This window comes from Eulemur rufifrons, chromosome 19 (assembly GCF_041146395.1).
Source record: "Eulemur rufifrons isolate Redbay chromosome 19, OSU_ERuf_1, whole genome shotgun sequence".
NCBI classification, from domain to species: Eukaryota; Metazoa; Chordata; class Mammalia; order Primates; family Lemuridae; genus Eulemur; species Eulemur rufifrons.
In genome coordinates, this window is record NC_091001.1 from 97,835,991 (window position 1) to 97,860,718 (window position 24,728).

Sequence of the window (24,728 nt, forward strand, 5' to 3'; positions counted from 1 at the left end):
TCCCAGGTGGTCAGAGACCAGCATCCCTGAAGAAGGACTGGCTGTGTTGTTCAGGAGGGTCACGATCTGAAATCCCACGGGCCGCTTCTAGGCGTGGCCCAGAGTCTTCCAAGAGTGTAGCTGGTCTAAAGAAGTCTAGAGATGCACTAGCTTCATGGGCTATGGCTATGGGTAGGCACGTTTGAGGTAGGTGTAGAACAGGGATTTGTAACTGGGACAGGTCCATAAAGCGGCTTCAGTTAAATGCACAATATTTTGTGTACGGATAACATTATTCTGGGGAAATTTTATCATTTAAAGGGGTCCGCGACTTCTTCCTCCCCCGCAAAACAGGAAAAGAAGAAGAAGAAGAAGACGACGATGGAGGTTAAGAAACCTTGTTGGCCAGGTGCGATGGCTCACACCTGTAATCCTAGCACTCTAGGAGACCGAGGCTGGAGGATTGCTTGAGGTCAGGAGTTGGAGAACAGCCCAAGCAACAGCGAGACTCCCCACCCCCTGTCTCTACTTAAAATGGAAAAAATTAAAAATTAGACCCCGTATCTACTAAAAATAGAAAAATTAGCCGGCGTGGTGGCGCGCACCTGTAGTCCCAGCTACTCGGGAGGCTGAGGCAGGAGGATGGTTTGAGCCCAGGTGTTTTGAGGTTACAGTGAGCTAGGCTGACGCCATGGCACTCTAGCCCAGGCAACAGCGCAAGACTCTGTCTCAAAAAAAGAGGAAAAAAAAAACTTTGTTGACCCTGGGGTTCCTAAACTCTCTTAGACAAGAGAACCAAGGAGAACTGGAAGGACTAAAGCCCTTGAGGGAGGGAGAAACAGTGACTTACAGTCAGTCAGTCAGTGGAGTTTCACCGGGACTACAACTCCCAGCGATCCCTGCGGCAAAGCCCGAGCTCATTGGTCAGTGGGAAAGACCCTCCTAACGTGACAGAATCAAAAGCCAATGGGCAGAGGACACTTTCGAGTTTGCCCGGCCACCACTCACCTATCAGAGGACTGAGGGCCGAAGCTTCCGGTAGCTGCTCTGCGTTTCTGCCCTGCGGTCCAGTGCTGGGCAGTGAGACCCAAGGTAATTTGTCTCCAGTGCTGGCAGGCGTAGCGGGTGTGGGGAGTCTGGAGGTGGGCGGGGAGGGAGGTGGACCAGCACTTGGGGGCTGGGAGGGCAGTTGGGGGGCGGGGAGGAGATACAGACGAACCGAGAGGATTGCGAGAATGGGGCGGGCCGCCTCATGAGGGGCTGGAGGATGAGGACCGAGCCAGTGTGGGTTTAAAGGAGTGAATGTGTTCCCTGTGACTTATGGATGACACTTATGGGAGTATATCCTCATGAAGTCATCCGAAATAAAGAAAATGCTTTAAGTACAAAGACCTTCATCACAGCGTTATCTATAGCAGGATAAAGTTGACTACAACCAGGTGTCTCAACAGCCAGGAGTAAGTAGTGTAGTAAATTATGTGACTTCTCTGAGTGTATATGAAGTAGCTTCTGAAGTTAGTTTATAAAACTTTCAAATAACCTGGGAAAAGGCCGATATGACACAAATTTGAACCAAAACTATGCATAGCAAAGAGTCTAGAGGGATGTAGTCATAATTTTCCTTGGATGAATGATTTTTTGTGAATTTCTCTTTTTAATTTTTTATGTTTCTTGTATGTGATTTCCCCCCCCAAAATAAGTATAAAGAACTTGATATTATTTTATAGTGGAAACACAACTTGGAAAACAAGGATGTACCTTTCGTTAAACGTACTGGAAATGCTTCATTTCACCCAAGTCCCTTGATTCTCATTATGAGTTGTTTTTAAAGGAGATTAAACACATAAAAATTAAATGATCTGAGCTCTAGCTCCTGGTTCTGACCAGCTCATCCCTGAACTAATGCAGTGGTATTTTCTCTCTTTAAAATACCCAGGGTTCTTGATTTCAGAAAGCTTAGAGTCTGGGGATTGAGAGAGAACAGGTATACAGTTAGCTTCAGGCAAAATGTAGATCTTTTTAAAAGATAGAGGATAATTGAGGAATGCCTGGAGATTATCTAAACCTTGGTCTTCCTTGCTCTCTGATCTTTTACGGTGAGGCTCTTCACTGCTTTGGCTTTAACTACTATTAACTCAACCTTGTGTCAATGATTCCCAAATCCTTACTCTGACTGCCTAAGGTACATTGCTACCATGTAGACATCTTACATGAAGTACATCTAATGTTAAATTTATCAGACACTACACATCCTTCTCAACTTTGAAGCATATTCTGCCTTCTGTAAGGTTAAAGGTTCGGCAGTTTCCCAAGATAAAAATCTGGTGTTATCCTTTTATTCATTTATTTTTTCTTAAATAGAGACAGGGTCTCCCTCTGTCGTTCAGGCTGGAACTCCTGGGCTCAAGTGATCTTCCCTCCTCAGCAGCCTCCTGGATAGCTGGAATTACGGACGTGAGCCACTACACCTGGCCAGGGTGTTACCCTTAATTATTCTTTCTTCCTCACTACTCATATCCTATCTGATATCATTATCTATTCCATGTGCCTTAGAAGCATCTCTTGAATCTGGCCCTTTTTCTCTACTGAAATAGCTACAAACTTGGTTTAATTTCACTTTGTGACATTCAAACTATTTCATAATCCCTTATTAAACTTGTCAACTTTCTTCTTTCTCAGGTCCATCCTACACATTGTCACATGAATGTGCACTGGTTCCCCAAAATTCCAAATTCTTCAGCAGGCCCTTTATGATCAGAGAAAGTTGGAAAGGTATAGTGATATCGGATAGTATAAGGCCTTAAATGCCTTGTTAAGACCTTTTGAAGTAACTTTTTTATACATACTGTAGACTGTGGAGATTCATCAAAGCTTTTTGAGCAGAGGATCAAAATTATCAGAGTTGTGCTTTTTTTTTAAAGATAATTCTGCCCAACAACACATAGCATGTAGACTCTTCTGTAAAGAAGAGACTAATATCAAGCGACCCTCTCCTTGTTCTACCTTAATACTAAAGCAAGGAGTGGTCAGGACCTCGGCCAGAACAGGAGCAGAAAGGAATAGAGCACATTTTTTAAGTATTGTTAGGTTTTTAGAAAAATATGTCAAATTTCTTCTTCTTCTTTTTTTTTTTTTTTTTTTTTGAGACAGAGTCTTGCTCTGTTGCCCGGGCTAGAGTGCCGTGGCATCAAGCTCACAGCAATCTCAAACTCCTGGGCTTAAGCAATGCTTCTGCCTCAACCTCCCATGTAGCTGGGACTACAGGCATGCGCCACCATGCCTGGCTAATTTTTTTCTATATATATAATTTTAGCTGTCCAGCTGATTGCTTTCTATTTTTAGTAAAGACCGGGTTTCACTCTTGCTCAGACTGGTCTTGAACTCCTGACCTCGAGCAATCCTCCCACCTCAGCCTCCCAGAGTGCTAGGATTACAGGCTTGAGCCACTGCGCCCGGCCCAAATTTCTTCTTATTAATAAGATCAAAATATTAAAATTCATTTTTCTAAAAACCTCAGTAAACTTATTCTCATGCTTGTTTTTCCCTTATTCACAAATCCTTATCTTGTGCTACCCTGGGCACATATATCCTCAGTGACATTAGACTGAATTGGGTGTCCTAAAATATGTCGTATAAATTGATTTTGCTATAATTGGCCCATTAGAGATTATGTCTGTCCAGGAAAATGTATTGTGAATTATTTATCAATAAAAGTCTTTTACAAGTACATAAGTAGATTTTAGTGGGAAAACATTTATTATCTTATATAAGACTGGTGGAATAGAGATTACAGTTTTCTTCATTGGTAATGACAGGGGACTTATTTCTCCATTTAGCAAGCCATTGCAGAATCACTTAATCTGACGTCATGTTTGGAAGCATAACTGACTATTCCTTCTTAGTAAAAGATCCTAAGAGCAAGGAGAAATTTAACAAGGAGGCATAGGAAATAATTTACGGATAAGTTAAAAGCAAATCACCAGTTTGGTAGAGAATCTTTGGATTTAGAGTCTGAAGACAAAGACAACTTCTTAAGTTGTCTTTGACATTTACTACCAGTGAAACTCGGCTTGGGAAATGCCCACTGGATTTAATGACAAGGATGGCACTGGTTGCTTGGTTAGAACTGTTTTGGAGAAGAAATTAGAATGCAGTCCATTTGGAGTGGATTAAAAAGAGAGTAAGTGGTGAGGAAATGGGTGCTGCAAGTTTAGACAATTCTTTGATAAGATTAAGCATCACTTTATGTATGTTTATTGACTGTTGTTTTATAAATTGCCTATTGACATTCTTTGGCCATTTAAAAATTTAGAGTGTCTTTTTAACTTTTTATAAAAGCTCTTTATAAAGTACATTTTTTATATTTAAATCTTTTTTTCTTCTTTCAATTACAAATAGACTATTTGAATACATGCTTATTGTAAAAAAATTTTTTTCCAAACAATACAGAAATTTTTTTTGCGACGGTGTCTCCCTCTGTCACCGGGGCTAGAGTGCAGTGGTGTCATCTTAGTTCACTGCGAACTCAAACTCCTGGGCTCCAGCCATCCTCCTGCCTCAGCCTCCCAAGTAGTTGGTGGCACGAGCCACCACGGCTAGCTTTTTGTAGAGACAAGGTGTCATTCTTGCTCAGGCTGGTCTTGAACTCCTGACCTCAAGCAATCCTCCTGCCTCAGCCTCCCAGAGTGCTAGAATTACAGGCATAAGCCACCATGCCCAGCCTTTTTTTTTTTTTTTAATTAGAGACAGGGTCTCATTCTGTTGCCTAGGTGCGATCGTAGCTCACTGTGACTTCCTGGCCTCAAGCTACCCTCCAACCTCGGTCTCCTGAGTAGGTAAGACTGCAGGCACAAACCACTATGCCTGACTAATTTTTTTATTTTTTATTTTTATTTATTTATTTTTTTGAGACAGGGTCTCACTCTGTCACCCAGGCTAGAGTGCAGTGGCATCATTATAGCTCTCTGCAACCTTGAACTGGGCTCAAGCCATCCTCTTGCCTCATCTGTCTGAGTAGCTGGGACTACAGGAATGTGCCAGCAAGCCTGACTAAGTTTTCTAAAAATATTTTTGTAGAGATGAGGTCTTGCTGTGTTGCCCAGGCTGGTCTCAAACTCCTGGCCTCGAGTAATCCTCCTGCCTTGGCTTCCCAAAGCACTGGAATTAAAGACATGAGCCACTGCCTGGCCCTTTTTCTGCATATTTATGTAAATATACACACATGTGTATAGACTATAGAGGTTTTTTTTTTTTTTTAAGTCAAGTGAAGCAGGTGGATTTTCTTTTCATAAATAGGTACATACTAAGTGTGTTATTTTGTGATTTTGGGAGACAGATTTTTCTCTATCAGTACTCATGGATCTTCCTTATTTTTATTTAATTATTTCCATGGTGATGTACATTTAGGTTTGTCTGTTGCAAAGAATGCTGGAATAAACATCCTTATATGTGCTTGAGTATTTCTGTAGTACTGTAAAATAGTTCTTTTATGTTTTGTAAAATCTCTTACACTTTTGTTTTCTGCATTTAGATCTTTAGTCCATCTGTAATTTATTTTGTTGTAAGATGTACAGAGCAAGTTTCTTAACTTTTTGGAAAAGTTATTGTTTCTGAAATAAGAATAATAGTGCCTGCCTTACAAGACTGTTACAAGAATGTATCAAATCCTGTGTGACCTGCCATGTGTGGCATGTACAACGCACATTTATTCCCCTGGTATTTTTCTAATTTAGCCAGCAAATCAAGGTAATATCTGGGTTGTATTTGTAGGATATGCTTAGTTTTGGCATATTCAGTAATATTTTCCTGATTTCCTTTGTTTTTATGTATTTTACATTTCACAGAAAGGCTAACCACAAAATTTGACTATCGAAATTGACTGAAGTTAGTAAGGTTCTACCATATTTTAAATTGGTGACATCATTTCTGAAGGATAGCTTGAAAAAAAATGAAAAAAAAAAATTTTAAAAATTGGTGACAAGTAGGAATTTAAGTGCTACTTTTGAATTTTAAAAAATTGGTGACAAGTAGGAATTTAAGTGTTACTTTTGCTTTTCCTTTAGTACTGGGAATAAAGTAAAATAGAGCATTCTGGCCAGAAAAAGTAGATGTGAGCCATCTAAAGGGAGAATATACATGAAAGGTATTTGAAAGCCTTAAAAATGAGATTGTTTTGAAATGTCTTAGAGCCTTAATTACAATAAAAATTATTGCTTTGTTAAAAACATGATAGTTTTGTTAATTATATTTTAGCATTTAATTTTATAAGATTTTAATCTTTACATACACGTATGGTACTATATATAATTTTTACATAATCTATTTGCAAAAAGGATTTGAGGCAGCCATCTACTGTATTGATTGATGTTGTTTTCTACATGAGTGGCATCGTAGTGCGGCTACATCTAAAAATTATAATTACAGTCACTTGACACACAGGATTAGTAGTCAAAATGCACATTTTTTTTAAACCTGACTCCTGTTAGTGTCTTGAAATTTTGAACTGAGAACTGCTACCGTAGCATTGCTATTATTTTGTCTATAGTATTAATCCCTAGTATCCTGACTCTGTGATCAAGGAAGTTTGAACCAGAGGTGCCTCAAATGTACATTTGGCTGCAAACTAAATGGCCAAGTGTAAAAACCATTATTCCACACAGGCAACTATAGAATGAACTAGTAGGATTAAAAAAATTCTGAAATGTCATCTCCATTATTAACGTTCTATTAAAACATTTTGGTAGTTAGATTTCAAAATTTTGACCTTTTGACCTATTTTATGGGTAAAATAATTTTTGAGTGCTTCCAGCTGTTGAATTATGCTTGTAGTTACCATAATGCATATGTTCCATGCTAAACGGCCGCTCCTTTTCAACTGTGATTGTGGAGGTGCAAAGATATTTTGTGGATACCTCAGTTTAATTTAACATTTTTTCCCTTCATTCTCTTTCTCATTGTTATATCTGGACTGAAGATGATTTATCATGGACATTGCATATAATTTTGGAGATTTTTTCTACATTGTGAAAGTTGGAGGTGATGACTCTGTTGTTAATTTATCTTCACAAATTGTGAATAATTCCTGGTTAGAACACTTACCTAAAAGATTCATGGCTAAACAGAGTATAAACTGAAGGGTTTTGTTTTTTAGTTTTTAAGTTTTTGTACGTTTTTATGAGACAAGGTCTTGCTCTGTCATCCAGGATGGGGTGCAGTAGTGTGATCATAGCTCTCTGCAGCCTTAAGTCCTGGGCTCAAGGGATCCTCCCACCTCAGCCTCCTGAGTAACTGGGACTACAGGCACACGGCATCATGCCCAGCTAATTAAAAAAATATATTTTGTAAAGATGGAGTCTCTTCATGTTACCTAGGCTGGTCTTGAACTACTGGGCTCAAGAGATCCTCCTGCCTCAGACTCCCAAAATGTTGGGATTACAGGTGTGAACCACTATTCTTGGCCTATTAAGTGTTTTGAACGTGCTAGGCATTGTAACTGTGAAGATTAATAAATAGAAGGAAATAAGGCTGGAGAGATGGGTCCAGATTAGGAAGGGCTTTGAAGGGCCAAACTGAGGAATTAAGGCTTTATCATATAGGCCAGTGCTATCCAGCAGAACTTTGATGGAAGTGTTCTATTCTGCACTGTCCTATATGGTAGCCGCTAGCCACATGGGTTATCGTGACTGAGGAACTGAATTTACACGCACATGTAACTATTTTATTGAATAGCATGGCTCTGAGCAGTGGGTAACCTCATCATTTTTACACTGATAACACTTTAAGATTGTTTTTTTTTTTTTCATTGCTTTTCATCCTGATTTGTCCTATTAAGATTGGTCTTGTACAAGATAGACTGGAGGAGAAAAGACTAATTAGAAGTAGGGAAAATAGGAGGAGATTTGCAGTCATCTGTGTTTAAGGTGATGATGCTCTGATTCACAATGTTGTTAGTGGGAATGACAAGAAGGGCTGGATTCAAGAAACAATTCTAAGATTTAATAGGACTTGGTAAGTAGTTGATAAGGCAGGAGAAGGAGAAGTCAAACCAAATCTCTTGTTTTTAGCTTTAGTGAACTTAGAGTCGGTGTATCATTGACAGAAATTGAGGGAGCTGCTGTTGAGAGAATTTTTTTTCTTTTATACACATTAAGTTTGAAATGAATATGGGCAGGGCTGATATTAGCCATAATGTAAAGCCCAGCATGTATTTGAATGTCATTGTAGCTCAGCAGAGAAGCCAGAAGAAGGTGATGCAGATCTGAGAGTGGTATACGTAGGAGGTAATAATTGAAACCTTAAGAGTGGGTGACATTGGAAGGAAAGAAAAAAGTGATGAGAACTGAGCACTAAACTTTTGGCTCTGTCCAAGTAAAAACTGCAAAGAAACTTAATTGCTGCCTATAGGGAAATCACTGGATAAATTATGATACATGGAGTACCTTGCAGCTGCTTGAAGGTTGAGGCAGACCTATATTACTAACTGGGAAAAGTGCCCATGATTTAAAATAAATTAGTAAATAATATATAACGTATGATTCCTGCTGTGATCATTTGTCATTTTTTGAAAACTCCTTCTTAGTTTGGAGGGAATCTCTTTGTGTGAGAGGCAGCACCATGCCCTATTTATCACAGAAGCCTTGGTGGGAGAAATCCTCCCTCTCCCCTCCTGGCAGCTAGAGCAAGGGCACTGTGAGCTGGGCTCCACCAGTGGGACATTCCTCCAGTAAAGGGGCAGTGAAGTGAGATTCACAGCAACTTCAATAGGGGCAGTAGTTTATTCTACTTAGCCTCATTTTGTTCCTGCTTATTTTTGAGCCTGGTTCTTTTAAAATTGTTTTTCCAATTTTTAGAATTGTGGTAAAATACACATAACGTAAAATTTACCATCTTAACCATCTTTATGTGTACAGTTCAGTGGTATTAAATACATTCATAATGTTGTGCAGCCCTCACCACTATCTATCTCCATAATTCTTTTTTTTTTTTTAAATAAAATGGCCTGGGCCACAGACCAAAGGGGCCCCTGCCAGCCTGGTCCTGCTCCATAATTCTTTTCATCTTGTAAAACTTAAACTCTATACATGTTAAGCTGTAACACCCTGTTCTCTTCTCCCAGCCCTTGGCAACCACCATTCTACTTTCTGTCTCTGAGCATGGTTCTTGCTTGAGCCACCTTTTTTTGCTTACATTAGCCAGAGTGGTTTCTGTTGCTAGTACCACTGACTCATACCCCATTTTTTGTTTGAAAGAAAAGCCAGGACATATAAAATTTTATATGTTTTTGCAAGTTTCTTTAACAGTTTAAAGGGCTACACACCAAATTGGTGATGATGCTCTCATCAAGGCCTTGAGATTGGAGGGGGAGCAGCTAAAGAGGGGGCTGCATGAGGTGGGAGAAACAGTTTTGTTTTAGGCACTTCTGGTTTGTTTGGGTTGCATGGCAATGAGGATGTACTTTAGGGATTCAAATGCCTGGAAAAAATATTCAGAATGAAAAAATTGAAGCTAATATTTGCTTAACCTACTTTACATTATTGTGAAGGATTGTTGCAAAGATTAAATGCAATAGGGAATGTGAAAATGTTCTGAAAATTATTAAGTGCTATTTGAAAACAGAAATAATATAATTTTTGAGTGTCATTTCAGTAGAGAGGGAAAAGCCATTTTGGAAAGAGTTGAGGAAGTAAATGCTAATAAAGTCAGAGAAATGAATATCAGTTATTCATTGATTTGGCAGTGAAAGGACGAATAGAAATTAGATGATGGAGGAAACTATTCTCAACACCTTAATTGGAAAATTTCCTAACTTAAAAGTTGTAAATGCCATAAATTCCAACATAGCTCCAATCTAGATTCAACAATTATTATTAACATTTTGCTACATTTGTTTTATCTCTCTATATAAAATTTGGTTTTTTGTTAAACCATTTGAAAGCACGTTGTAGGTATCATGACACTTTACCTTAAATACTTCAACATGTATATTTTAAAATAAGGACATTCTCCTACATAACCACAATACCATGCTCACACTTAAGAAAATTAATATCTTCTAATATCCATACCATATTCAGATTTCCCCAGTTCTAAAATATCTTTTTTGGTTTTTTTGGTAGAAAGTATTTCCTCAATTCAAGATCCAATCAAAGTTTATACATTGCATTTGCTTGTTATAGCTCAATAGTCTCTTAATTTACAACATTCCTCCTGTCCTTTTATCCCTCCACAATACTGACCTTTGAAGAGTCTAAGCCAGTTGTATTATTATAAAATGTCTTACATTCTGGATTTGTCTGATAAATTTTTCATGGTATAAATTTCATTTTTAATCATTTCAGATAACCTTTATCAGAAAGGATGGAGTTGGGGAAAGGAAAACTGCTCAGGACTGGACTGAATGCATTGTATCAAGCAATACACCCAATCCATGGCCTTGCCTGGACTGATGGGAGTCAGGTAGTCCTAACTGATTTACAGCTTCACAATGGAGAAGCCAAGTTTGGGGACTCCAAAGTCATTGGACAATTTGAACGCGTCTGTGGGCTGTCCTGGGCCCCAAGTGGTACAGCTGACGTACCCACTCTCCTTGCTGTCCAGCACGAAAATCATGTCACTGTGTGGCTGCTGTGTCCCAGCATTATGGAGACAAGCAAATGGCTGATGTCTCAGACCTGTGAGATTAGAGAATCACTTCCTGTCCTTCCCCAGGGTTGTTTGTGGCATCCAAAAAATGCTATCCTGACTGTGTTGACTGCACAGGATGTTTCTGTTTTCCCTAACATTCACTGTCACAGTTCCCGGGTAAAAGCAGACATCAACACGCAGAGCTGCATTCGCTGTGCATGTTGGACCCAGGATGGCCAGAGGCTGGTGGTGGCAGTAGGCAGCACCCTGCATTTTTATATTTGGGACAGTGCTCAGAAGACTCTTCAGAAGTATTCCTTATGCCCAGTGTTTGATGTGGACAGCTGCATCTGCTCCATCAGTGCAACTGTGGACTCACAGGTTGCTATAGCCACTGAGCTTCCGCTAGATAAGATCTGTGGCTTCAATGCATCTGAAATCTTGGACATTTTCCCTAATGGTGAAGGCACCTCTCTGCATACTTTCCCAGTTATTGGTGAAGTGCCCTGTATGGATAAAGGTGCAATTGATAGTGAAACAAATTCTGAAATATCACTTTCTCCTTCCTGTTTAGGTCCTCTGGACCTAACTCATATACATTTCAGTCAACATAGGTCTGAGGGTAGTTCTCTTATTTCTCTAGGAAGAAAGGACTATTTGACAGAAACAGGCCAGGATTCTTCACATTTAGTCCTTGTGACCTTTAAGGAATTAGTTGCCATGAGCAGTAAGGTCACCATTCCAGGCATTTTGGTTCCTGATTTAATAGCATTTAATCTTAAAGCACAGGTAGTGGCAGTGGCTTCTAACACTTGCAATATAATTTTGATCTATTCTGTCATTCTATGTTCTATGCCAAACATCCAGCAAATTCACTTAGAGAATACTGAAAGACCAAAAGGCATATGTTTCTTGACAGACAAATTATTATTGATTTTGGTGGGAAAGCAAAAATTCACTGATACAACATTTCTTCCTTCTTCAAAGTCTGATCAGTATGACATATGTTTGATTGTTAAAGAAGTAAGGTTGGAAGAACAATCTTCAGTAACCTCAAATGAAAGCCAGAGTGCCTACTCTACTTTCAGTGCTCTGTTAAATAAATCATATAGAAAACAGTTAATTGAAGGTCTTTCCCTAGATTTTTGTTACCAAAACAGAGAGCTCTTGTTAACACCTAGTACCAGTAGGCAGAGTGGAAGGCCTGAAGAAATCCAGAGTCCTTCGTCCAGTATCTGTGCTGGCCACATAGCCCCAGAGACACCCGACGCTAAGCCTACTAACCCGTCAGCAGCACTGCCGAGGCACAGCAGCACACCGGACCACACCAGCGCACTGGAGCCTACTAATTTGTCCCAAAGAAAGAACTTGCAAAGGGAAAATGAAACTTCTCAGCTATCTAAGGAAGTGGAAATTTTATCTAGGAAACTCACTGAAATGCAGCGATGTCTTTCTGAACTCACACACTTTCTACATAGTGAGAAGAAACTCTCTTCCACGTATCCACTCTTTCAGGATCCTCCTTACGTTCACATCGTTTACCAGGTAACCTCTCCTTGGGGAGCTACCTCTGTACACAAAAGCTCCTGCAGCCAGTGGGTACTGCAAGAAACATGTCTTGATGAGGAAGATGGGCTCTAATTGAACTTCACTGAACTGGGCTTGTTATGTTACAGGCAAGTTGGTGTACGTTTGCAGGTTGGTTAGTTGTTATCCTGCCAACCAGATGGGCACGCATTCTGGTATACACCATGATTTTATCATGTGCATGGTGTGAAAAAATGAATGTCTGCACTCATTCTGGCAGTTTATATTTAGGAAAAAATATTTTAATCATATTATTTCATTGTGAAAACCTTTTTCTTATGTAATGGAGATACTCTTTCAGTTATAAAAAATGTTCACTTAAAATGTTTTTTCTTTCTTTTTTTTTTTTTTTTTTGAAGAGACAGGGTCCTGCTCTGTCACCCAGGCTGGAATGCAATGGCGCAATCATAGTTCATTGTAACCTCAAACTCCTGGGCTAAAGCAATCTTCCTGCTTCAGGCTCCTGAGTAGCTGGGACTACAGGCATGTACCACGACACCTGGCTAATTTTTAAATTTTTTGGTAGACAAGGGGTCTTGCTGTATTTCCCAGGCTGGCCTTGAACTCCTGGCTTCAAATGTTCCTCCCACCTTGGCCTCTCAAAATGCTGGGATTATAGGTGTGAGCCACCGCACCTGGCCCGAAATGTTTTGATGCATCTGTTTATGCATGCATATACAAGCACATAATGTTTTATAAATGGAATCATATCATACATGTTTTTATCATGGATACTTTCCTTCTACATCAAATGTGGCCCTGCCTCATCCTCCCCCTAACCCACTTTTAACCAGCAGCTTAATGTGGGTCCTTCCATATTTTCCTCCACATTCATATAATCCAACACAGATCTTTGTATACATAGGTATATAGGCATGGGTGGGGTGGTTTGTCATCAGTTTTACAAAAATCGGATCATAAGCCTGATGTGCTCCTGTAGTCCCAGCTACTCGAGGCTGAGGTGGGAGGATTGCTTGAGGTCAGGAATTTGAGGCCAGCCTGGGCAACATAATGAGACCCCATTCTTTAAAAAAAATAGGGTCCCAGTCTGAGCAAGAGTGAGACCCCGTCTCTACTAAAAATAGAAAAAATTAGCCAGGCATGGTGGCACGTGCCTGTAGTCCCAGCTACTCAGGAGGCTGAGGCAGGAGGATGGCTTGAGCCCAGGAGTTTGAGGTTGCTGTGAGCTAGGCTGACGCCATGGCACTCTAGCCTGGGCAATAGATCGAGACTCTGTCTCAAAAAAAAAAAAAAAAAAAAAAATAGGGGGGTCATATGATGCAGTCTTTACTTCATGCTGAGAGTATGCTGTTTGTTTATTCAGCCATGCTCTTGTTGATTGACATTTACTTTGTTTTGAGTTTTTGGCCACTCCAAATAGTGCTGCAATGGTATGCTTATGTGGATCCATTTGTATCAGTACCTTTATTTCTGTTGGATTGATTCCCAGAAGGGGAAATGCAAATTTGAAGAGGCTATATGTTTCCACTTTTAATAGAGTTGCCAGATTGCCTTTCAAAGACTTTTTACTTGACAATACATCATCACACGCCATCAGCAATGGATGAGAGACTATCCTTTTCTGAACATCTCACCAATCTGATCAATGTGAAGTGTTATTTTACTTTTATTAATTAGTATTTCTAGTATTAGTGAATTTGTGTATGTTATGTTTTGTGGCTACTAGTGATTCTTTCCTTTGGGGTTATCAGTTTATAAGAGGTTTTTGTATACTATAGAAATTAACACACTTGTAATTATATTGATTTCTTACAATATATTATTTTAGTTTTTACATTATAGTTTCTAATTTTTTTTAAGAGGCAGGATCTTAGCTGGGCTAGGTGGAGTACACCTCCAGTACCAGCTACTCCGGAGGCTGAGGCAGGAAGATCGCCTGAGCCCAGGAGTTTGAGGTTGCAGTGAACTGTGATGATGCCACTGCACTCTAGCCCAGGCGACAGAGCAAGACCCTGTCTCAAAAAAAATAAAATAAAATACAATAAGAGGCAGGGTCTCTCTATGTTGCCCAGGCTAGACTCAAAACTTCTGGGCTCAAGCGATCCTTCCACCACAGCCTCCCAAGTAACTGGGACTACAGGTGTGTGCCACCACACCCAACTTTTTAATTTTTAATTATGTCTTTGTGTATGCTCCATATGTATTTTTTGAGAGTCATAATCAGTTGTGCTAGCATTATTATTAAAAATCCATCTTTATTCCACTGAATTGGTCTAGCACATTTGTCATGTATAAACTTACATATGTGGGATCTAATTCTGGATTCTCAATACCATAACAACTGTAATGCTGATCTCTTTATAACTTTACCAACACTGCACTGATTTTATTACCATGGACTTACATACGTTTGTTTTGAAAGATATTTGCAGTGTTAGTACTGAAATCAGTGGTAAATAATAGATAAATTATTTAAATAATTATGGAAAGATATTTTAATTAGTGTTTCCTTAAAACTACTACTGTTTGACCAATTCAAGGATGTAGGTTTTTAAAAGAACCAAATCATTGTTTAAAACACTGAATTTAAAAAAATTTTATGAAAAATTTCAAATAATAAAATATTTTTTATTGTGAAAAATGGTAAACATATGGAAAGACCATACATATAACAAAACCCTGTATTTGTATATCACTTGTATTTAACAGTTGTTAACATTTTGCCATAATTGCTTTTTGTGTTGTTTTCTAAAGTATTTTAGATAAAGACGTCATGGTATTTCACCCTTAAATATTTCAGGACACTGTTTTAAAATGTAAGCACATTTTCTTTAATAGCCATAATACTATTATCACATCTAATAACATTAAAAATAATTACTTAATACCATCTAATACCTAGTCCATATTCAAATTCCCCAAATTGTCCCCAGAATGTTGAAATCACTGTTAATTTTATCAAATATATCTTTCCAATTTTTTGAGACAGAGTCTTGCCCAGCCTTTCTATTTTTAAAACATTTGTAAATATAAAAATACTGTATTCTTAAAATTAGAGTTAAAAGAAATGTTTTCTTGCCTTTTCAGTTCCTCAGTTTCTTAATTTATAATGATGTAATCCAACCAAGCTGTTATCTGTAGTTAATCTCTGGAGGGTAGAATTTTGGAAACTTTCCTTTCTGTATTATAAATTTCTGTTTTACTTTTTTTACATAGATCATGTTACTTTTGTAATGAGGAAAGTAAACATAAAAAAGCCAAATAATCCAAAGCAAAGGCTAGTTTCTCCTATAATTTTAGAAGTTACATTTCATAAGAATTAAAGGAAATGAGCCAGGTGTGGTGGCACGGGCCTATAGTCCCAGCTACTCTGGGAGGCTGAGGCAGGGGCATGACTTCAGCCCAGGAGTTTGAGGTTGCTGTGAGCTGTGATGATGCCACTACACTGTAGCTGGGGTGACAGAGCGAGACTGTGTCTCAAAAATAATAATAAACAATTTACACATGCTATTCTTAACAAATTTTAACTCCATTGCTTCTACAATCAGTTTAATAACTTTTGTTTTTTATTTGAAGAAACCTCATTATGTAGGTCCTGTTGTTCAAAAAAGAGCGGTGCTTCTCTGCGATGGCAAACTAAAGCTCAGTACAGTTCAGCAGACTTTTGGCCTCTGTCTCGTTGAAATGCTGCATGGTAGGTAAAATTCAAAAAATGACCCTATGCAATATTCTTCCCACCCTCTCCTATTTTAACTTCCACTGGTAATGAAAGTGAGGGATATCAGCCATTTAGTGATTCAATAGATAGTTGACAAGTATTATTAATTGCCTACTGTATCCCCAGGCCTATGAAACCTGCCAAAACATGGAAAATATGGGTTCTGCCCCTAGGGAGCTTTACAGCCTAGCTGGAAAAATTCAACGTTCACATGAAAAAAGTAGGAAAGAGTTGTAAATCAATATGTATATGACAACTGAAAGGAAATAACATAAAAACCTTATGTATTTCTTTTACACTAAAACGTTAAGATCATAGCAGCATTGTAGAATATCTCTTAAGGAGTTGTCATTGTGTTGTGGAACAAACATGGGTCTGTGAAGGACACTCCCACATGGCAAGAGACTGAGTCATGCCCAGGTTTGTCAGATGTGGAGCATGGTGGTTTTCTTTTTTTTTTTTCTTTCTTGAGGCAGAGTCTCACTCTGTCACCCTGGGTAGAGTGCAGTGGTGTCATAGCTCACTGTGACCTCAAACTCATGGGCTCCAGTGATTCTCTTGCCTCAGCCTCCCAGATAGCTGGGACTATAGGCACATGCCACCACATCTGGCTAATTTTTCTAATTTTAGTAGAGACAGGGTCTCACTCTTGGCTCAGGCTGGTCTTGAACTCCTGAGCTCAAGCAGTCCTCCTGCCTCAGCCTCAAAGAGTGCTGGGATTACAGGCATGAGCCACCTCGCCCAGTCTTCATGGTGATTTTCTTATGCCTCACTCATTTAACAGTAGCCACCATGTTGAACATAAAATACTGTTTTACTTTTTCCCCTTAACATTTTATCATTAGCACTTTTCTTTTTTGACGCATGCATTTTTTTTTTTTTTTTTAAACTGTTACCTGGCTAGAGTACAGTGGCCTCATTGTAGCTCACTACAACCTCAAACTCCTGGGCTCAAGCAGTCTTCCTTCCTCAGCCTCTGGAGTAGCTGGTACTATAGGCATGCACCACCACACCCAGCTAACAGGGTTTATCTCTTGCTCAGGCTGATCTCAAACTCCTAAGCTCAAGCAATCCTCCTGCTTTGGCCTCCCAGAGTGCTAGGATTATAGCTGGAGCCACCACGCCTGGCCAACACATGCATTTTTGATATGGCTTCATAATTGTCATTTTTACTTTTTAAAAATTCTTTTTTTTCTTTTTTGTAAGAGATCGGGTCTCAGTATGATGCCCAGGCTGGACTCGAACTCTTGGACTCAAGTAATCCTCCCACTTCAGTCTCCTGAGTAGCTGGGACTATAGCTGTGAGCCACCATACCTCATAATTGTCATTTTTAATGGATTGGGTTAATATTCCATTCTGAGATGTACCATATTTTACTTTGCCATATTTTCTTTGCCGTTTAAATTGTTTCCAATTTTTCGCCATTATAAATAATACTAAAAAAAGTTCTCTGCATATTTTATATGTTATTATTGGGAGTATAGATTTTAGAAGTGAAATCACAGGGTCTAAAGGTGACACATATTAGACTTGAACAAGAGAAGGTCCAAGCACGTGTTATGCTAGTGGCCCCTAGGTTACCATGGAACAAACCATTCAGGATTATCTGGGCCACTCTAGTCTAGCTCTTGTCAGCTCAGTCTCCTTGGTATGGATCTACAGAATATTGGATGTTCCTCCGTGGAGCAGCTATTCCCAACTCCACATTGTTTCTGGAGAAACTGGTGAACAGCATGTAGATAAGGGAGGGACCATCCACACACTAGCCCTAATGCATGTGTGCACACATGCACTCACAAGCTTATATGCTTAGCACTAAGTGATGAATACCTACCTTGGGTGAAAATGTTATGTCCCTTAGCTGTGCCTAAGTGACCAACTTTGAGTGGGTATAAGTCATCAACATCCCCTTCCTGCCATATAACCTGACCCGAAGTAATACTTAGTTCTTCCATCTACCCATTTTCCATAAAATCTTATGAGGATCAGGTTCAATATCATCAACTACTATATCCCTGTACTAAAAAAAAAAAAACCCCAAAACATTCTGGCCTAGCGAAGTGGCTCACACCTGAATTCCCAATGCTTTGGAAGGCTGAGAAGGGAGGATTGCTTAAGGTTAAGAGTTCGAGACCAGCTTGGGCAACATAGAGAGATCCCCATCTCTACAAAAAATTTTAAAAGTTAGCTGGGTATAGTGGCATGCACCTGTAATCCTAGCTACTCAGGAGCCTGTCCGAGGGTCACTTGAGCCCAGGAGCTGAAGGTTGCAGTGAGCTATGATTGTACCACTGCACTCCAGCCTGTACAATAGAGCAAGACCCTGTCTCAAAAAAAACCCAAGCATATTTGTAGTCATATTTTTCTTTATAGAATAAGATATCCTAAATTGCCTTTGCATTTATTTTACTTTGCAGACTCCCACTGGATCCTTCTCTCTGCTGACAGCGAGGGCTTTATCCCATTAACTTTCACAGCCACACAGGAAATAATCATAAGAGATGGCAGCCTGTCCAGGTCAGATGTCTTCAGAGACTCTTCGTCTCAGCCTGGGTCCTGTTTCTTCTCTTAAAGTCTTTAGAGACCTTGCTGTCCAAAATTTAGATATCTCTGGCTGTTCTAACCATTTAGCCAGTGTAGCCTGGTATCTGTTTGCAGAGCATTTGCTGTGTAGCTCTTCAGGATGAGACCATTACAAACAAGGTCTGTTTTCTACCGTGGACTCTGGGCAGTGAGATTCGCACTGCCATCAGTGTCAGGCGGGCACTGGCCGTGGTTTGCTCTGCCGCTTTCCCCCCTTTTCCCCTGGGCTGAGGCTCGCTCCTCTGCAGCAGAGCTCATCTTTGTTAGATGGCTCAGAAAGTGCTTGTTTATGTATTCATGACTGTGTGGTTTTATCTAAGGGCAGAATTCCCAGAACAAAACAATATTATGGTGCTATATGGATTGTTTTATGGTTTCTCTGAGGCTTTGTGTCCCTTGCCCAAAGCTGTGTTGAAATTGTCTTAGGAGCACTTAAAAGATAGCCTCAGCATTGTTAGAGGTCTTTTTTCAGCTTAAAGAGGGTAGGAAGTGCTCCTGGAGAGCGTATGCTCCAGAATATCTTTTTAACCTCAAAACTAGCAGGAAACAGCAGAGCTCAAAGGAAGACAAAAACCCACTGACTTTTGCTCCCAGGGGTACCTGGAACAGGAAGTAGAGCTCTGATGCCATCTGACCTCCCAGGATTTACACCTAACCCTCTTGCCTCCATAAAAAACTCTGGCTGACAAAGGTCCAGATACTCTTAAAACCTAGCCCTGGGAAAATTTTGAATGAAATGTCCAGTGAATTTAACCCCTCTGGGCTCTACTTGAGGTTGTGCTGATGCTACTAGTATACTGCCAAGCACAGGCAAGGCCGAAGCGTGATTTTGTGCTGTTGCCACACTCATGATTTTCTACCCAAAATGCTTTTTTTTTTTAATTTTCTGTTTTGGGATCATAAAAATTTCCTATTTTTCTCCTAGTAGTCAGCTCCATTGAGTAACTTGTCACTTTAATTTTGATAGTTTTCTTTTCCCTACTTTCCAGTCTTAAGAGACCAGCATAGAATCTGTGAAAGTATTTCAGAAAGTTGGAAATTTCACTGAATCTGAGGTCGTTGTAAAAAGTACCAGTTTATTATAGTTATGGCCTAAAGTACCGGTTTAATGTAGTGACAAGAGTCCTGACTGCTTTCAGATGGACACACCAGTTCTTGCTGCCTTTGGACAGAATCACAGATTTCGGTTACTGCAGCATAACGAATTGATCAGTGGCTAGAGAGAGCCCATCTGCAGATAAATTATTTCAGCCATAGAAGCTCCATAAGCACATATGTTCCTTTTTCCCCTCTTTCCTTGAAAATCACCTAGAGAAAAAATATTTTGTACCCTTGGGGGCTGCTGTCTGTTTCAGTTTATGAAGATGGAGCTGGGCTAGGAGTGAAGTGAGGGCCCATTTTGTGGTTCAAATGCATTAGACAGCGGCTGGGCTAATGGATGTGGAGGCCAGTGTCTGTCATTAGCTGCCAGAGAGTGGTAGCTGAGGACAGTCTGAGGCCTGGCTCCATTTGCAAAGGAAGTGTCCGGGGTGCGATGAAATCACAACTATCTTGAAGCCTGAGGAGGGGCCTAGGGGGTCCTTGAGTAGGATCAATGTGGGTGCCTGAAGGTGTATGTTATAATCTCCATCTCTCAGGTCAAAATCCTGTGAATGAGTCTTCAATAAAATCATGAATTGTTATTGTGGCTGTTCTGAATCTTTTGATGATATTTTCTTGGTGATTATTGCTGGTGTAGAGAAATGTTCTTGATTTTATATATGTGTATATTGTCTTTGTATTTCTTCCGGTAGACGGTCCAGAATTATAAATGGTTTCTTTACAACAAATCTGATTCCATGTCAACTCTCATACAAAAGATGTTTCCTTGGCCTCTGCTATCATTGTAGTCATTAGAACAATAGACAATAATCCATTTATTTATTGGCTTTGGAGACAGAAAAGAACTAAATTATTTAAATTATTGTTTAATGTTATATTGAAAATATTTTGCATAAAGAAAGATATTATTTACAAATCCCATTTTGCACCCAGGTTTTTCTAAATTTTGAATGTGTATTATAGGATACATACAATATATATAGAAGTTATAGGAAGGCTTAATAATAACATGAACCACCCAACACCTACGAACCAGAACATTCAAGCTCCCTGTGTGTCCCCCCTGCTCCTGTCTCCATTGCTTTGCCCCAGAAGTAACTAATGTCGTCTTGGTTGGTGTGACTATCATTTTTTCATTCCTTTTCTTCCTTTATCCACATTGGCCAGAACAATATAATGTTTATTTTTGCTAATTTTTGAGCTTTATACAAATGGTATTATGTTGTATATAGTCTCCTGGACTTTGTTTCTAAGATTCATTGTTTTGAGTTGCCACAGTTTATCCATTTTCTTGCCATGAACATTTGGATTGTTCTGTGGTTTTATATTTGAAATCATAAATACTATTGCTTTGAATATTGTCATAAATGTCTCCTGATGCAAGTGTTTGAAAAGTCTCTCTAGGGTCTTCTACCTAGAAATGGAATTGCTGGCTCACAGGGTCTAAGTTCAACTTTATGAGTTAATGTCAAATTATTTTCCAAGGTGGTATGTCACTTCTCACTCCAGCAGCAGTGTATCAGAGCTTCTATTCTACATGCTCAGTGTTTCTTAATTTTTGACAGTATACTAGCTTTAAAGGGTATCTCACTGATCCTGAGTTTTACTAACAGATCAGCAATGAGCTTGAGTATCATTTCAGGTCTTTATTGGCCATTCAAGTTTTCTCTTTTGCAAAATGCCTTTTCGTGTCTTTTTTCCAAATTTCTATTAGGTTGTCTTTTTCACATGTTGAGTTGTAAGAATTCCCTTTTTTTTTTTTAGACAGAGTCTCGCTCTATTACCCAGACTAGAGTACAGTGGTGTCGTCATAGGTCTCTACAACCTCAAACTCCTGGGCTTAAGTGATCCTCCTACCTCAGCCTCCTGAGTAGCTGGGACTACAGTCATGCGCCACCATGCGTGGCTAATTTTTTCTATTTTCAGTACAGACAGGGTCTCACTCTTGCTCACGCTGGTCTTAACTCCTGACCTCAAGTGATCGTCTCACCTTGGCTTCCCAGAGTGCTAGGATTACAAGCGTGAGCCACTTTCCCTTGCTCAGCCCACACTCGGATATGGGGATGGGGTGGTGGAGTGAATGGGGAAGAAAGGAATCTAAGAAGACACCAAGATTTTTGTTTTGGCTGACTGGATAGATGGTGATGTAACTTATCAAAAATGCAGAAAGCAGGCTGAGTGTGGTGGCTCACGCCTGTAATCCCAGCACTTTGGGAGGCTGAGGCAGAAAGATCACTTGAGGCCAGGAGTTTGAGACCAGTCTGGGCAACATAGCAAGACCCCATCTCTACACAAAATTTAAAAATTTAGCTGGTTGTGGTGGTGCATGCCTGTAGTCCCAGCACTACTCGGGAGGCTGAGATGGGAGGATCTCTTGAGCCCAGGAGGTTGCAGTGAGCTATGATGATGCCACTTCATTCTAGCCTGGGCAAGAGCGAGATCCTGTCAAAAAAAAAAAAAAAAATCCAGGAAGCCAAACAAGGAAGGAGAGAAGATGATGAGTCCTGTTTTGGAGGCAAATACTCAGATAGGCAGCTGGATCTGGGGATCTGAGGCTCAGCAGAGAGCTCAGAGTTAGAAACAGTCTCCAGTAGTGTGTGGGTGGTGGTAGTGAATGAGCTCACACTGCCCCAGGAAGCCCAACATGATGATGGAGCATCAAAGGAGAAGGAAGCAAAGGAAAGACAGTGAGTGGTCAGAGGTGGTGGAGGAGAAGCAGGAGGGCCGTGTTGTGCCGGCCAGGGGAAGACAGAGTTTTGAACAGGAGTGGTCAGCATTACTTGACCAGTCATTAAGGGTTTCCTTGGTCTGGAACTTGGTCAGGTATTATCTCATTTAATCCTCATAGCCATCCTGAGGTGTACCCAATAGTATTCACATGTTCAGGAAGGAAACAGAGGCTCAGATTTATTGAGCAAGTTTCCCAGTTGCGTGTGGTAAAAGATGGAAGCAACATACAAAGCCCCATCTGCCCCTCTCCATGCTGGGGTTCCTCCTTTCGGGCCGCACCGTGAGGAGGCTGAGGCCAGGTTTGATGGGTTAAGGAGTGAATGGTAGGGTTGGGGGAGAATATGAAGAAATAAAGCAGATTACTGGGAGAGGAGAAAGCTAAGGGAAGAAGTGAAGGCTGTGTTTGTTTAGTTTAAGATGAGGGTGATAGGAACATTGGCTCATTCATTCAGCAGGCATTCATTTATGCAGAACACTTAATTCTGGGCACTGAAGATTTAGCAATAAATAAGTCAAATTCCCTGCGCTTGTGAGATTTACATTTTAATGGAGGTATCAATCAATAAACAGGCAAACCATTGGTAAATACATCGTTATACATGGAGGTAGGTACTACTAAGTACAAGCAAAGCAGGGTGAAGCTCAGCATGCTGAGGTTGGGGAGGGCCATGGTGGGTGGGTGGGCAGGGAGCAGGAAAGGTCTCTGAAGAGGTGACATGGGACTGAGAGGGTCTTGAGCAAGGGAATGGCTCGATCTCCTGTATTAAGTGGAGACGAAGAAGGCAGTGGGCAGGGAAGGGGCAAGGGGAGGTGCCTGCTCTTTGCCAGGGACAGACTCTCGGTGGCAAGGAGCGATCCCTCCTCTGAACAGGAAGATGGGCCAGTGGGTATGTGGGAGTGTGGGAGGCTCAGGGGACACGTGAACTGGAGGTGGGAGAGTGGGAGCAATGGGAATTACAGGGGGGTCACAGCATGCCGTCAGGGAGGGATGCTGGCATTGGCCTGGTGGTACCAAAGCCTGGGGGTTGGCCTCTACTCCAATACAATTTTTAAAGCACTGCCTGTCTCCACAAGCTTTGGAGATCACCTTCACCACCAGCTGACCGTGGGCAAGTGGCTTAATCTCTCTAAGCCTGTTTCCTCATCTGAGAATGAGAATAATATTAATAATATCCACATCCTAGGGCTGCTGTGAGGAAGAAACCGAATAAATGTGGGGCATATACCCAGCCCATGAGCAAACCCTGTCTCTGAGATCTAACCTCGGACCCCTAGAGGCCCTCCTGCCGCTGTCCTTGTGCTGTACAGCTCTGCCTCCTGCAGCTGCGCTCCCAGGAAATACCGGGAACAGAGAATTTGGCATAAGCTTCTCATCCTGCATTGCCTTGGTTTCCAAAGCATGACATTTCATGATAACATAGTAGAAACTTTTCCTGGCCTTCTGTCTCACCAGGGACCGTCTCCATATAGCCAGTGCTATCCCAGTGTCAAGAAACTGTTGTATCCTGTTTCCAGGAGCATCTGTGTGCGTGAGCAAGTACGTGTGTGTCTTTGTGTGCCCATAGTGGGGTGGGCAGAGCTTCCTGTCAGCCCCTTCCTGAATCGAACAGGCCATGCCAAGAAGCTGAGGCCAGCTCTTTCTCTGGTGCTCTGTGACCTCCAGGACCAGACACTCATGTCAGCACCACAAGGGCCAGAGAGTTGAGGCAGCAGGCCGACCAGGCCAGGTTCCTTCTGCTGCAGTGTTCGTGAGGGAATCCGGGTGCTTTGAGCTCTGAGGAGCACATCGTGTCTGAGTGTGAGTCTGAGCTCTGGGCCCCAGGGGTCCTGCCCCTAAGGGGCAGCTAAAGATCTAAACAGGAGTGTGTGGGGGCCTGTCCCTGGGCTGTGGGCTCAGGAGAGCTGACCCCATGGAGGGGGCAGAGCTGGGGAAAATGTACCTCAGGCCCTGTAGGTGTTGGACTTCTCTAGGCAGGAGTTTCTGGGGCATCAGGGTCCCCACAGGTTCCCCAACCCCTCCCCAGACCCCAACCCACATGAGCCACCATAGCCTGCTGCCTTGGGCCACCCTGGAGTCTCAACTTTGTGTCTCTTCCCAAGGGAAGAAGGAACCTGCCTCCCACATGGTGTCCTGGTCTAAGGAAATGCGAGCCAGGGATATATGGCTGGGGGGGCATGGCCAGGTCCAGTGACATCGGGCTCCGCCTCCCCTTTCCCTCCCGAGGGGATTCCAGGAGTTGGGATGAGGGCTGTTCATGGTCACATTTTACAAACTAATGAACTTCAGTGGATCTTCCTCCCCTAAAAATATGGCCTCTAGAAAACTATAGTTCCTGTGCTTTCATAAGATAAAATCTAAGAAAAGTATTTCCACACAAACAATTTTTGTTTGCAAAAGTGATTGACCCTGGGTGGCCCGGTATCAGTCTCTATCCACTGACAGCA

General features: G+C 41.0%; 1 protein-coding gene across 1 annotated transcript; it reads left to right on the top strand.

The window, feature by feature from the left end:
• The first annotated feature begins 1,039 nt into the window (after window positions 1-1,039).
• WDCP (WD repeat and coiled coil containing) lies at window positions 1,040-18,487 on the top strand. Its single transcript, XM_069494564.1, has 4 exons — window positions 1,040-1,071; window positions 10,317-12,147; window positions 15,727-15,844; window positions 18,287-18,487. Exons 2-4 carry the CDS (start codon window positions 10,336-10,338, stop codon window positions 18,439-18,441), a joined length of 2,085 nt encoding a protein of 694 aa, XP_069350665.1. The 5' UTR covers window positions 1,040-1,071; window positions 10,317-10,335; the 3' UTR covers window positions 18,442-18,487.
• The last annotated feature ends 6,241 nt before the right edge of the window (window positions 18,488-24,728 follow it).

Bases quoted from the DNA above. Each gene is read 5' to 3' on its own strand.
- WDCP (XM_069494564.1), top strand. From the start codon at position 10,336: ATGGAGTTGGGGAAAGGAAAACTGCTCAGGACTGGACTGAATGCATTG. The intron at 12,148-15,726 runs GTAACCTCTCCT...TTTTATTTGAAG, and splicing joins ACGTTCACATCGTTTACCAG to AAACCTCATTATGTAGGTCC. The intron at 15,845-18,286 runs GTAGGTAAAATT...TTTACTTTGCAG, and splicing joins TCTCGTTGAAATGCTGCATG to ACTCCCACTGGATCCTTCTC.